This window comes from Sinohyriopsis cumingii, chromosome 15 (assembly GCF_028554795.1).
Source record: "Sinohyriopsis cumingii isolate HCF-2022 chromosome 15, ASM2855479v2, whole genome shotgun sequence".
In the NCBI taxonomy this organism is placed as follows: domain Eukaryota; kingdom Metazoa; phylum Mollusca; class Bivalvia; order Unionida; family Unionidae; genus Sinohyriopsis; species Sinohyriopsis cumingii.
In genome coordinates this window covers 43,523,939-43,539,308 of record NC_142975.1, presented here as the reverse complement: position 1 = coordinate 43,539,308, position 15,370 = coordinate 43,523,939, and the positions used below count along the sequence as shown (strand labels likewise).

General features: G+C 37.0%; 1 protein-coding gene across 13 annotated transcripts in view; it reads left to right on the top strand.

Annotated features, from left to right (window-relative positions):
• The first annotated feature begins 1,173 nt into the window (after positions 1-1,173).
• The window catches only part of LOC149781703 (basement membrane-specific heparan sulfate proteoglycan core protein-like), a 438,170-nt gene continuing 423,973 nt past the window's right edge, over positions 1,174-15,370 (top strand). For 4 of the 13 annotated variants that reach the window (XM_089935799.1, XM_089935797.1, XM_089935796.1 and 1 more), the window contains exon 1: positions 1,178-1,579. In XM_089935799.1, the coding sequence (XP_089791925.1) occupies positions 1,499-1,579 (81 nt within the window). In that variant the 5' untranslated portion in view covers positions 1,178-1,498. Of the gene's footprint in view, positions 1,580-15,370 lie in introns of all 13 variants that reach the window. The other 9 variants (XM_089935803.1, XM_089935801.1, XM_089935802.1 and 6 more) reach the window with 5 other exon arrangements.

The following is a 15,370-nucleotide window of genomic DNA, read 5'->3' as shown; positions in this document are numbered from 1 at the left end:
AACATGCCATTTACCTATGACAAGAACAGTGAGTTCATCTTTGAAAATAATTGAGATTAATTCGCATTTGGACGCAGCTGAAAGTTCATTACTGAGAAACAAATGTAGGGGCTATTTTTAAATAAATATTGGGATCTGAGATCACATCCACGATGAGAGGTGAGATGCTAATGACCGTTAAAGGCGAGCGCCTTGGACAACTTGGCCACCTAAGGTCTTGAAGAAAAGAAGAAAAGAAATTATAAGGAAATATTAACAGAAAAAAGAGACTGGAGTAAGATCAATAAAAAAAAGGTTGAGGCAGACAACAAGAAGCTTAATTTGATGCAAAGGGAAACGAATGTCACTTTCTTTTGACGCTCCCAAAAGCTAACTTCTAGTGTGGCCTGTTGTAGTTCTATTATGTAGCAGTTGAAAAAACTGTATTTTCAGTCTAGACATATGTCAGGTAATAATGAGGACTTGATTATGGATTCAGTCTGACGACGTGTCGCGTAATAATGATGACTTTATAATACAGTGGCTGGATGCTTCCAAAGCTGACGTTTTAACAACCCCCAGTCAAGACCGAGTCTGATTTAAGATTTGTTCTATGATAAACACAAGATACGGTGCAACCGCAACTGGAACAATGTTTATAGTTGATACATTGTTATATATTGATACATTGTTATATATTGATACATTGTTATATATTGATACATTGTTATATATTGATACATTGTTGTAAATCCCTTAAATGTTACAAATGATACTTGCATCGACTCATTATCAATTTTCGATTTTCTGAAGTTGCTCAGTCATTCGTGAAAAAAGTATCATATTTTTCCTATTTTAATTATTTTGCTTTTGCAAGCGGATTAACTAATTGTTTTATATACTTGCACATAATTTCCCCATTATCAACAGTATTATTGACGCAGGTACTGTAAAACACATTCAGATATGTACAGTGACTGTTAGGCTTATGATCAAATGTCTGTAAGAAGTGTGGTGTTTGGCCTTACGTTTTACATTTTAAAATCCAACCAGTCCTAGAGACTTATTATTCAATGACAAAAGTGAAAAGTGAATAACTTTGGTTAGGGACGAAAGATGCACCGTGACAAAAGGTCACGCGAACTTAAGTACTGTGGGCTTGATCGCATCTTACAGACGGTTGTTTGTTCCTGGGTGATGTTTGTGCTATAACACCGCCTAGTGGCGCGTGAAATGTTCGTGTAGTCTGCTATGCGAGAGGCAAGGGAAGATTTGGGTCTATTTAGGGAGTGAACAACTTCACTGTAAGACAGCTAAGTGGAGAGAAAGAGAGGGAGAGGAAATAGCTCACTAGATCGTTTCCTCTGCATCAACATTCCTTAAATTTGATGCACAATGCAGAATTTCTGATCTAGGCCTAGATGAGTGGGGATTTACTCGTTTAAAACTTTCTCTCAGGACATTTTACTGAGTTCAGGACGGGTCGGAAGAAAGTTCCGACTACCCGGTTCGGAGTGAAATGGCTTTTAAAATGAAAGAAAATTCAAGGACTTTATTAGTACTCTTCATCTTCTTTGGATTAGTTATTTGTTCAGCAGCGGTAAGTTATTCATTTCTTCCTTGACAAATTGAATCGTCTTTCATTTCAGTTTGTTCGAGAAAGTGTTGTTCCACCCGTAACGTTATATATAATATCATTTACTGTTTAAGTATGCAAAAGAAAATTAATTTTTACCCATTCATCAGGCTAATAGAAAAGACCCACTCCCAAAAACATCGTTCAAAGTTTAATCGCTGCTGTAATAGTTTATAGACTTGATTTAAGTACCCACGTTCGACAAGTTAAAAACTGCTATTAAAGCAGATTTTGTTATAGTCTGTTTTAAAATTTGAATCTTACTTGCCACTTTTATAATCGGCTTTGTAACACGTTTTTTTATTTTATTTTTTATTCTATTTTTTACATTAAGCATTTAAACAATGTTCCCTTGGACAATGTGGTCATCATATTCTTGCGCGCGCGCACACACCCACACACACACACACACACACACACACACACACACGTCTGATAAATCATCCCCAGGTCTTGGTATGCTGGTGGTACCTATGCAGGTTGGGGCTTATTTATCAAAATAGGCCATTCACTGGCTAGTAATGCAAGATATGGTAATTAAAACTGGAATTATTCATATGGTCAGATTATATTTTTTATCTACCTTTCATAAAACACAAAATCAGGACATGCATATGCTTTACATGTACGGAACTTGAAATTTTAGCAAGCAAAGGAGTTTAAACATGTTAAGAGTCTTTAGATGCCAGTTTAGCATCTCCATCTACAAGGAAGCATAGGTTGGAATTAAGGATATAAAGTAAGTTTTTAAAACTATCAACAGAAAATTAGTGTTTAGATGGCTTAAAATGATTCATAGTTCAGAATTAGAAACATATGTAAATTAAGCTCCCCTCCCCAAATAAGATAGTAAGGCAGTTGAAGGTACATAGGATGAAATAGCAAGACAAAAGGATGGCACAGTACAATAGCTATGTTGATCAATTTGAAATACCATACTTTACACACTAAATTTTTTATCTCTTGGCTCAGTGGAACAGTTGGTCTTGACCCTTCATTAAATCGTATGTTTACAACCTTGTTTTGAAGTACTTGCCAAATTATGTTTTTAAGTAATATTTTAATGATTTTAAGGAAGTAATGTTCTCACAATTGTATTGAAGGTTATCATTTTAAAAAAGCCCAGTGACATGAAGTTTCATTTCCAGACTGGTGCTCTCACTGGATGGGAAAGTGTCATTCATATCATTGAATGAGATAGTCCTTGTTCTTGTTGGGCATGATTTGGGCTTAGATACTGGTATAAAAGGTTTATGGTTCTTAATTCAGTCCAGAGTTGTCACTATGAACTTTTATGGTTCTTAATTCAGTCCAGAGTTGTCACTATGAACTTTAACTTCATCAGTTTTAAAGACTATCTCGTGTATGTCAACATTTGAAAAATTGTGCTTACTGATAAAAGTAGTAACCAAAATTGCGTATATATTCATGATGGAAATCAAAAGTACAAGTATACTCATCTTCGCTACCCAAGGTTCCAATAACCCTGTCTGCACCTTGGCGTATCAAACAGATGGGTCTGTGAATTTCATTGGATGTGGCGGCAAGCCACCACATCCAATCAAAATTAAGTTGTTCAAATTTGAACACTGTTCCTACATGACTGAGTCAAGGGGAGCACACAACTTGAATGGACTGATAAATAAACAATTTTCCACAGCTGGTCCGTGTTTGCACAAATACCTTGCACTCAAATAGTCCTGTAATGGCTTCCCTCTGGTACATAGCCTTACTTTCGATGTTAAACTTACAAAGTATTCTTTTTCGATCAATTGCCTCCACCCTTTTTGGCCGATGTACAATGTACAAAGCTAGTGGTTAGTTGGCTTAAATACTAAGGAAGGCAACACATTAAATCCATTAGATGTTGCTAGGACAAAGCACCAGTATAGCTGTTTGATCCACCAAGGTGTAGATAGGGTTATTGGAACCTTGGCTAGCGAAGATGAAGTATAATAACTTTATATCTGTGTTAATTTCAGACATTTTGAGAGCATATTACTAGTTTTGAGATCCAGCTTTTTGGTACCACTCCCTTTTTATATTCTAAATAATTATGATAATATTTAAATGACAAAAAGGTTCAGAACTTGTCTGAGAAACAACTGGTTTACTTTAGCTGTCACTGAAATGGAAGAAGCTATTAATTATATTTAACATGACCAAGACTAGTTACAAAATTGATCTATTGACTCCACAGGTTCTCTTGGCCAGTGACCCATACAGATAACAGGTAGCTTGTATCTGAGTAGTAAAAATGCTTCACCACATGCCACCTTTTCTTAGCAAAATAGTTTTTTTCATCAATCTTTGATCCATAAGTGGGGAGCATCAGAGACCTGTATAAGCTTATCCTAGTGGTCTAGATTAGCTAATAGTTACTGTCAGCATTGATAAATTACTACCTTGTGAGCATGAGGCTATTATTCTATATCTGTAGAATGACTATAAAAGTGTGGGCTTTTCTTAGCTGGGCACTTTATATTATGATCTTTCTTACAGACTTCTTTGTTTTCATCAAGTAAAGGTTGTGGAAATATCTGTTAAATACTTTCAGATTGCAACCAGTTTTTGTAATGACTCATCAATTCACATATACATCATATTTTCTACTTAAGTATACTGTATCAGTATCTAACAGAAGATCCAGTACATTATTGCATTTAGAGGAACTCAACTCTATATTAGAAAGAGAATATTGAAATATGTGAGTGATTTAATGAAGAAGTAAACATGTTGAAAATACGATGAGCAGTTTTCATGCAGCTGGTTGTTGTTGGCACTTTACTGTAGAAATGAGCACTAATTTTGCAACTGCATATTCTTCAGTAGACCCAGAGTGGTGCTAATAACATTGCTGCATGCTCACCATTCCAAAACTGTGACAGACATTTCATGCACAGGCAAGTGGAGAAGAAAGTCAGTATCGTGATCCATATTATGTCGTTACTTCAGTATAACAGTATATATTGTACACCTACTAACTGTATGATATTCATAATGGTATAGTACTGCCACCCAAACATAATGATATTTATCATTTCATGATTTTAAAGGTGATTTACAGTTCTTCTTGCAACAGAAAGAAAGCATGGATTGTAAAAGATGTCCAAAAACATTGGTCAGTTAAAAAAATGATCTGGTATGCTAGTCTTCAATAATAATAATAATAATAATACCTAGTAATAATTCTACTGAACAACAACAAGCATTTGAAAAAGACGAAAAGTGCATTTTCTTCTGGACTGACTTTTTGGGACAGAAATAGCATTATGCTCCAAAAACAATTGCATAGACCCCCTTTAAAATATCACTCTTCAAAATATGTGTACAGTAGAACTTTGATTATCCGTCAGGGTGCGGGACAGACACCATGATGGATACGATTATAAATAGATAATAGAATATGTACATTAAAAGTATTATACAACTGACCGGGTCATCAAAAATCATAATATCTACATATGTACAGGTACCTGTTTTTAATATTTTGATGTACAATACCTTGATGTTTAACAGAGACTGACGATTAATTGGGTGCTGGATAATCAAAGTTATACTGTAAATGCATCATTTACAGCCAGATGCATGTATTTTGCAGGTAAATAAAGTGTTTTATGTTTTAATGTGTTTATGAAAGAAAATGTACATTATATGAGAAGTTAAGATGGTTGAGGTCCTTTTATTTAAATAGTTTAAAAAAAAAATACTTTAATGTAGTGGCTAAACTTGATCCCTTTTACCACATACCCACTTCCTGTTCAGAAGTATTTCTTTTTAACAGTGGAACCACAGTATTCAGACTGATAGAATGAACTGGTAGTGATTGGAACTCCATAACTTAGAAACTAAAAAATTTCCAGGAATTCTGGTTTTGGGTCGATGACACATAGTTTTCAAAACTGGGTTTACATTTTTCCAAATCACTTACTCATCTAGTTTAAATACTTTGCTAGCAATAAGGGATCTAGCAGGAGATGGGATTTATTACATATTTAATGCCTAAAATTTACTGACATTAATATTTGTATAATAAGCAATTCATGGTGACAGTAATTAAAAATGAATAAACTTATTGCATGTAATTACAAACATATAAGCCAGTATTGCACCTTTGATTCCAGGAGCAGGGGACACTGCTTCCCCTGACCTCCCAGTTTGACCTACACAGAATTTGAAAAGACAAAGGAAACAGGTGCTAAAACTAGGAGATAATCATATTACCTTTGACAGATATGCCACCTTACCTCTTAAGCCTATCAAGATTCATTATAAAAAGTTCCATTTTTTTAAAAAATTGCTTTTATTTTATTTGTTCAGATTTATAATTCATTGATTAAATTACAAATTAACACTTACAAATTTATAGTATGTAATGAAGAGAAAGACTGTTGATTGATTGATTGTTTGTTTTTTAACGGCGCATCAGCACTTTTAGGCTATTTAGCGCCAAACAAAGTGTTACTTGTATAATCTTTTAAAACTTATAAAAGGTTCTATATCGACCAGCGATATAAAAGAACAAATGGTTGAAATTAAAAACGGTAAGATGGTAACGGTGCAAAATAAAGCTTCCCGATCAACGGGAGATGTAAAAAAGATGAATAGGTATTAAAATGGGACGGTATATATATTGCATAAAACTGCACAAGGTGATAGCATAAAAGTCAGAGTTTAGAGTAAATATTTACGGCTTTCAAGAACTCGATAATACGAGTGATGTTTATATTATCAAAAAGTTCTTTCAGGTCATGCACAACGTAATAACGATCGCGCGTAGGTTGTAGGTCAAAGCACTCTATCATAAAGTGCTTGACAGTGAATGGTTCATTGCAAGAAACGCACTCTGGTGGGTCTTCACCTTTTAGTATGTGGGTGTGGGTGATATAAGTATGACCAATTCGGATTCTTGCAATGACTACCTCCTCCCTACGAATGCTTCTGTAGGAAGGAGTCCATTCTCCTAGAGTTGGTTTGATTGCATGAAGTTTGTTATTTACAGCATCATTCCATGATGCCTGCCACTTCTGACGTAAGAACTTTCTGATACAAGGTTTAAAATCAGTATATGGTATTTTAAAATCAGATGGTTCTTGAGAAAGGGCCATTTTAGCAGCGCGATCTGCTTGTTCGTTACCTTTAATACCAATGTGGCTAGGTAACCAACAGTATATTATATTGTGGGAGACACTCAGCTCGGTATTTTTTACGAGTATGCTTTTCAATAATGGGTTCTCCAGTTTTCTATTGTGTAGTGACTGGAGTACTGATAGCGCGTCGGAGAAGATAATACTGTTTAAAATACAGTTCTTTTCTATATGTTGCAGAGCAAGGTCTATTGCTCTGATTTCGGCTGTAAAAATTGATGCTCCATTTGGTAAGCGAACTTGCGTTGTGTGATTTCCACAAACAAAGGCTGCAGCAGCCTTTTCCTCATCCTTTGATCCATCAGTGTAAATTCTGGTATAGTTGTTAAATTCGGTGAGGAGTTCATGGTAAGAGTTGTGGAAGATAGAAGGGTTTGTTTCGGACTTTTTCCCATCGTGTAGCGTAAAACGTACTTTTGGTTGTTTAATTAGCCAGGGTGGTGTTTCGGAGATGGATGTTTTCTGAATTTTAGAAAGATCTATATTTGCAGTGTCAAGGCTGGATGATATTCTAATGCCAAAGGAAGGTATGGCGTTTGGTTTATTTTCGTATAAAGTTTTGTATTTGGGTTGAAAAACAGCCGAAAAAGCAGGATTCAGAGGGTTTGATTTTAATTTCAGAGCATACTGTGCGGAAAGCATTTCTCTACGATGCGATAACGGTGGTTCATTCGCCTCAGCTAGAAGGCTTTCACACGGGGATGTTTTAAATGCTCCCAGAGCCAGTCTTATTCCCTGATGATGAATTGGATCAAGCATTTTAAGATACGATTTTCTGGCAGAACCATACACAACGCAACCATAATCTAGTTTGGAGCGAATAAACGTTCTGTATAAATTTAGGATGACTTTTCTATCAGCACCCCAGTCAGTGTGCGCTACTACTTTAAGTAGGTCAAGTGCTTTTAAGCATTTGGCTTTCAAGTTTTTTAGGTGTGGAATAAAAGTCAGTTTTCTGTCAAAGATAATACCCAAAAATTTTGTTTCCTCAACAACTGGAATAGGTGTTCCGTCCAGCGTGAGTTTAGGTTCATCGTGGTGTCGTCGTAATTGACAGAAATGCATACATACAGTTTTTGATTTCGAGAATTTGAAACCGTTCGTACTAGCCCAATTTTGAATCTTGTTGATATTTTGCTGTAGTTGTCTTTCAATTGTATGCATGTGCTTTGACCGATAACATATGAGAAAATCATCAACATATAGTGAGCAATCCACACCAGGAGTCAAACACTTGGTGATGTTATTAATTTTGATATTGAAAAGTGTCACAGATAAAATACTGCCCTGGGGCACACCCATCTCTTGCTCGTGCAAATCTGAGAGAGTACAGCCCACTCGTACCTTGAATTCTCTGTCGGAGAGGAAGTTGGATATGAAAGAGGGCAGACGGCCTTTTAGACCTAGATCGTGCAGGTCTTTTAGTATCCCGTACTTCCATGTTGTGTCATAGGCCTTTTCTAAATCAAAGAAAACCGCTACTAAATGTTCTTTCTTGATAAATGCATCGCGAATGAATGTTTCTAGTCTAACCAGATGATCGTTGGTGCTCCGTCCATAACGAAAGCCACTTTGGAAAGGAGATATTAAATTGTTAGCTTCCAGGTACCATACAAGCCGAGAATTGATCATTCGTTCCATTGTTTTGCACATGCAGCTTGTGAGTGCAATAGGTCAATAGTTGGTAGGATCTTCACTATCTTTACCGGGTTTGGGAACTGGTATTACTGTTGCTTCTTTCCATATTTTAGGTAGGTTACCAGTAATCCATAAATCATTGAAGAGTTTTAAAAGAGATGTTAAAGATGATTCTGGAAGATGTTTTAAAAACTGGTAATGTATTGTGTCAGGCCCAGCGGAAGTATCATGGGCCTTGTCTAAAGCCTCCATAAGTTCTGGTAGTGAAAACAGCTGGTTGTAGCTTTCCGAGTTGTTGGATGTGAATTTTAAACGTGACTTTTCTTTTTGAGTTTTCAATTTTTGGAAGACTTCGGAATAATTAGATGATGACGAATTTTTAGAGAATGTATCAGCAAGAACATTTGCTATGTCACGTTTTGAGCTAAGATTGTTATTGTTCACTTTTAGATGTCGGAAAGAATTGTGTTTTCTCTTTCCGTTTATTTTTCGGATCGTGTCCCAAACTTTCTTAATTGAGGAACGAGAGTTTAAAGAGGAAACATATTTCATCCATGATGCTCGTTTACTTTCTTTGATTGTGCGGCGAGCTTTAGCCCGGAGAATACGATATTTACTTAAATTCTCGGGCGTCGGATGATTGTTAAATTTTTTCAAGGCTTCTCGGCATTGCCGTATGGCTTCCTTACATTCCTTAGTGAGCCAAGGTTTTAGGGTTCTTTTACAGTTTGCTGAGGACTTGGGGATAGATTCTTCTGCAATGTCGGTTAAAATAGATGTAAAATGCTGAATGGGGTCGTTAACATTGAAAATTGTATCCTCATTCAGCCTGGTTTTACAGAGTGTTTCGAATTTGGCCCAATCGGCCTTCTTTAAATTCCACTGTGGAATTACTTCATCAATTGTAGAGTTATGATTTACAAGGGAGATTGGGAAGTGATCGCTGCTGTGAAGGTCATCAGCGACCTTCCATTCATAGTCCAAAAGCAGCGAAGGAGAACAAATTGTCAAATCGATGCATGTGTATGTACCCGTGCCTGGGTGTAAATATGTAGGTGTTTTGGTATTATATAGACACAGATCGTGTCTAGAAATAAAGTCTTCAACTTTGTGACCTCTGTCACTTACATGATTCGATCCCCATAAAATGTTATGGGCATTAAAATCCCCGAGTAAAACAAAGGGTGCGGGAAGCTGTTGAACAAGATTATCGAGTTCATTTGGTACTAGGTTAGTGTTTGGTGGTAAATAAATAGAGCAAAATGTAATCACTCGATGTAGAGTGACGCTTACAGCAATGGATTGTAAATTGGTGTTTAAAGGAATGAAACTATGAGGAGCTCTGTTGTTCACAATAACAGAAACTCCTCCTGATGCTCTATCAACATTTGGAGAGCAGGTGTTAAACAGGGAGTAGTTTTTAAATGTGATGTTGTCCGTATCTTTCAAGAAGGTTTCTTGAAGGCATAGTACCGCAGGATCATGTTCGTTTAAAAGCAGGAGAAGATCATTGTAATTTGCTTTAAGTCCTCGACAATTCCATTGTATGATAGTGTTTTTCATTATAAATTTAAATTAAAGATTGTGGAGCTAGGTTAGACCTTTCGCAGAGGGAATTTGTTTGGTTATTTCTCTGGAGGAAGTACGGGGGTGAATTTTTTGTTTGTAGGTCTGGAGTTCCCTTGAGCGCATGGAGCAGATTCTTCTGCATCCATGCTCTCGATGTCTCCAAACCTGTTATAAAGTTTGATGGGGTCATCTGACCCCTTTTGTTGCCTGTTTCCATGAGATTTATTTTTGTTTTTTGGCGATTTAGTTTGTTGGGTATTGCTGAATGTAGTTTGTGTAGATGCCGTGTTTCTCTGTGATTGGTAATGAGGGGTGTTTGAGCTTGGTGTTGAATCGGGTGCCTCTGTTTGTGTTTGAGCGTCCTTCGTTGTTTTAGGATTGCTCTTCACTACAGTTGAGAAGGATGGGCCAGGATGGGCTGTTTTCGCCTGTACAAGTTTTCTGGCTTCTGGATAGGGAATATTATTTGTGTATTTTACCCTCTGAATTTCCTTCTCTTGTTTCCAGGTATCGCAATCCTTGGAATTTGCGTGGTGCTCTTTTCCACAGTTAACACAATGCGGAGTTGCTCTACAGTCAGCTTCCTGATGAGAATTTTCTCCGCATCGGCCACATATTTGGGTTTTAGAGCAGCGGTCTTCGTGATGGCCGTATTTTTGACATTTGTAACATCGAAGGGGGTTTGGAATGTAGATGTCAACCTTCACTTGCAAGAAGCCAACTTTGACCACTTTGGGTACAGTTGGCTTGTTGAAGGTGAGTACAATGGTGTTGGTCTCCTGCAGGTTATTATTACGTTTGATACATATTCGACGGACTGCAGTGACACCTTCACTTTTCATTCCTTCGATGATATCTGCGTCGGTGACTCCAGCCAAGTCACGACAGCGAATCACGCCTTTGGACGTATTCAGTGTGGTGTGAGCGAATGAGGTCACTGGAATATCGAAGAAAGTTTTTATTTTCCCGATATTGTCTGACTGACCTCGTCGCTCACATTCCACGAGAAGGCAACCCGATTTCATTTTTTTGACGCTCTTTGGCGTACCAATCAAACCTGTAATTGTTTTCTCAATCACAAACGGAGAGAGTGAAGCAAGGGATTTTGCGGCATCTTTAGATTGTATTACCATGAAGCGTGGAAATGTGTCCACACAACATGGTTCGTCGTCCGAGTCAGATAAAGTTTTGGTACGTTTATTTTGATTTTTTTTGGAAATATCCATTTTGGCTAGATTAAAAATTCAGCACCCGTGCTCCCCACCCACCAAGGAGCCCAACAAGGGGACACTTTTCAAGTGTCAGGGATACACAGATGCCATACTCAGTTGGTAAAATTACCTTTGAATGACCCTGAAGTCGCCAATTTCTAAGGTCGGTAAAATTACCCCCCGATTGACCCGTTAAGCCACCGCCTTCTAGGAAGTCTTCTAAGACTTGGAAAAGGGAAAGATAAAGGAAGAGAATATAGGGGCAACGGTGGTATCAAGAGAGATACAAGGAGACAGATAAAGAAGGTGAGAGAGTAAATAAAGACCTCCTAGGGCTCGGCGTGACCAGCCGATTTGTCGGAACCGGGCCCATCCCGACCACCCGTCTAAGAGAAGTAGAGGCCAAAGTAGTGTATTGCAGGGAAAGCCACTGCTCAACTACCAGGATCCTTTCCTCCCCCGACACGGGACGCAACCCACGGCAAACAGGTTGCCTCTACTTAGTCGCCTTTTACGACACGTAGCGAGGCACGTCGGGCCAATTCTACAACCCCGGACCCGCAGGGGGAGAAGAGAAAGACAGTAAAGAGGCTAGGTGACGGAAATCAGTGTAAATCATTTGCACTGTCATGATCTTTAAATATATCATACTATTATTATTATTATTATTATTATTATGTCCAGTTGAGTTTCATTCCTTTTTAGTCCAAATGTACATTGTACAAACAAAAAAGTTAACCATTTCAAGCAGAAGAAGCCATTCATATTGTGAAGCTTCCATTTACCCTCCATCCCCCAATTGAAATGTCTTTAGAAAATAAATAAATTTCTCAAATTACTTAATAATTCATCATTTTCTTGTCTTATCCTTTGTCTCCTGATCCTAGAATCCTTTGTCTCCAGATCCTAGATTTAAAGATTTAAATGTATGCTTGTTATAGTCCTTGGGGGAGGAGCATTTAGTAGGTTTTCTTCCTAGAAAAGGCAGAAATTATCTAGGCATATGTCTTGTTAATTTATTATGCTGAGGGAATCTGCACATTTTGTCTGACATTGTACTGGGAAATCTTCATATTAAATGGATAGTTTCAGTCTTTAGCAGACCAATCAGTGCCAAACCTACTTGAACTTATCATGACAAGTGCCCTGTGTTTCCACTGTGCAGTAATGAAGGAGGTCTGTGGAATCACTGATATTGTGCTTTTGTTATCAAGACAGATGGGGTGCCCAGCTTAAGGAGGAAGTAAATGAACTACAAACCTCTCAGTAGATTTCAGATATGGATACCTAATGTTACATTCCTTTACAACAACCCTACCCCACCCTGCCACAAAAAAACAAAACAAAAGAAGAGTACATAGAATCCTGAATCAAATAAATAAATAAATAAAAGAAGTTCCTAGTTGGAAATTGAATATTATAGAAAGGTTGATTCTCAAAACAGTGCTGGCACACATATAGTACTTCTGGGATACACTATTAGTAATGTATCATAAATAGGGCTGTCACTGGGTAACCAGGTACCCGACCATAGTAAAAAAACCCGGGCATTGAAAATTAATGACGAGTACCCATTCACAAAAATAATTTGTCTACAACACTGTCAAAAACGTGCATTGCTGTCGCCTGATACGGTCGATATGTTGTTTTTTTATAGCAGAAACTGGAAATTTTGCAGGGGACAGTAATCATGTACTTGTACACTAGGACAGACTGGTATTATTTAGCATTGATAAATTCTTTCTTAGTTCATTCGTTTTTTAGTTCATTAAAACATTCAAAAAACGTTATTTTATTCTAGTTTGAAATTTTAATATTTTAATGTTTTGCTTACTTACTTAAGTGTAAACCTCCTTTAGTATTCAAGTTCTCAACCAGAAGTTGACTTTCACTGCCATTCGCCGTGAGTAATAAGTAACAAAACACGCTGTGGAAGTTGTTGGAAGTTTATTAATAAGTGAAACGACATTGTAATATTAATTCATTATTATTGATAAATCAAACAAAATATTATAGCACAAATTATAATAAACAATTTGAAGGACAATATGAAAACAAATTATCTCTGTCGACAATCAGCCATCTCCCATTGGGTGTGGGTAAAGTGCGAATGTGAAAATGCGAAAGAGCGAATTGGTAAAATGCGAAAAAGAGAATGTGAAATAGTGGATAAATTGTGGTAAACTATGTGCAAAATGATGTAAATAGTCTGTTCATTTCGTCACCCTACAACAATCCACGTTTGTGAAAATTTGACAGTGGAGTAACTAGGGTTATATATGTCTTTCATGTTCTAATGGGTACCTGTTTATCTGTTAAACGGCTCAACAGGTATCCGGGTGATGTTTTCCGTGGTTTTTGACAGCCCTACTCATAAATAGGGTGTGTCAGGTTGTTTCAGAATTGGTCATCCAAGGGTCACAGGTTTGATATCTGCCCAGGTCAGCTGCTCTTGTTTTTCTTCACAGTGAGTAAATCTTTCAGGCTGGTTTTCTCTACACAGCGAAAGACAAGGGCTTGAAAATAGTGTTGGTGGGTGGCAGGTCCATGACCTGTCACCTTCTGAAAAAGCCAGGTCCAACACACATGTAAACAGGTCTGAGTTGTTTGAGCTGTTGTGAGGAATATCAAATTCAATACAAAGCATAGTTACAGGTATCAGCATTAATAAATAAATAAATAAAGTAATTGTTTAAAAGAAATGCAGTTTTCTCTCATTACTGATCTCAATCCAAACTAATCTTATAAGGGTTATTTTTTCATTTGGTGACAGATAATATTTATATATAATTTCTTGTTCCACTATGGCACTGACTTCATTTTTCAATGCGCAGTGCAAAATAATGTCAAAGCCAGAACTAGTTTTCTTGCTTTTACAACACAAAAGGCAGTATTGAATAAGAATCATATGATCTCTGCACTTTATTCAGTTTAAAAATGTCTTTAATGATTGAGGCAACTGCTGAAGCAAAATTACAATCTTCATCACTAGATTTTGCAAGTTGCTGTCTTACACATGCTAGATATTCTTTACTTTTCGCATGCACCAGAATAGGGTTAACCTTTAAGTTTGTTTTATGACAGTACATGTATAGGGCGCTGGACCTATAGGCTAACCTAGGGAACTGCAGGGATATTGAGTACATTTTTCCTGTATCCCAATCATACAAATATGATCACTATACAGGAAAAACATTGTGTTCAGCCTGTTCCATAACCCACAGACAATTTGTTTTCCAATTTTCATGTGTTAGTTAAATGGGCAAACGTGATTTTTGTCATACTTTGCATCCTTGTTTTTTTTATTTTTTTGCTTGCATTGGTACATTTTCTTCAGTATTGTGTTCTTGCAGCTTTTTTTGGATTTGCTGATGGATAAGAAGCCTAAGTTATATAAACTCGTGACTCATATTGATCATCTACATGTATTAGGTTTATTGAAGCAGAACCTCATGTTGCACATTGGTTCATGTTTTAGAGTTGTAGTTAGTGGCTAATTCAACTCATGGTATAGGACCAGTCATGCTATATGTTTGAACACATCTTTTTGGGTCAACCATTACATCAAACTTCTCAAGTCTTGATTGCAGGAAGTGCAGTCGAAATATGAAGCATTTAAACACTGATTCATGTAATATACCTTTATATATATGCCATGCCTTGTTCAGCAAACAAAAGAACTTCAGTATGCATACTTGGAATGGTCACTGCTGATATGCTTTAATGACTGCAGAAGGCGAGGTGAAATCACTGCTTGGTTAACAGATACATGGCTGCTGAGAGCAGGAAGACAGTAGACTGTTGATTACATGACATTTGTATAGGAAATTTGGAGGGTGGTATTTAGTGGAGGAATTAGAATGGTAGTTGTGACCAGGTGACTGCTGAACTTAGCTGACCATTAGGACAGGTTTGACTTTTGTTTTTTTTAAAAATGTCTACCATGTCCATGGCAAAAATTGTTCCTAGTAACCTTGCTTGAATTGAACTGTGCAACTATGTTTGCTGATGTTTTACACTTAGTTTAAGAAACAAGCATGAGACTACAGAGGAATATTTTTTTCTCCATTTTTTGGGGAAGCATGGTAGGTTCAATAGACTCCTGACAAGTTTATATCTTGGGTCCGACTGGGAAAACAGCAGGTCCCAGACCTTGGAACACCACTATTTTTAAGCCCTGAGTACCATTC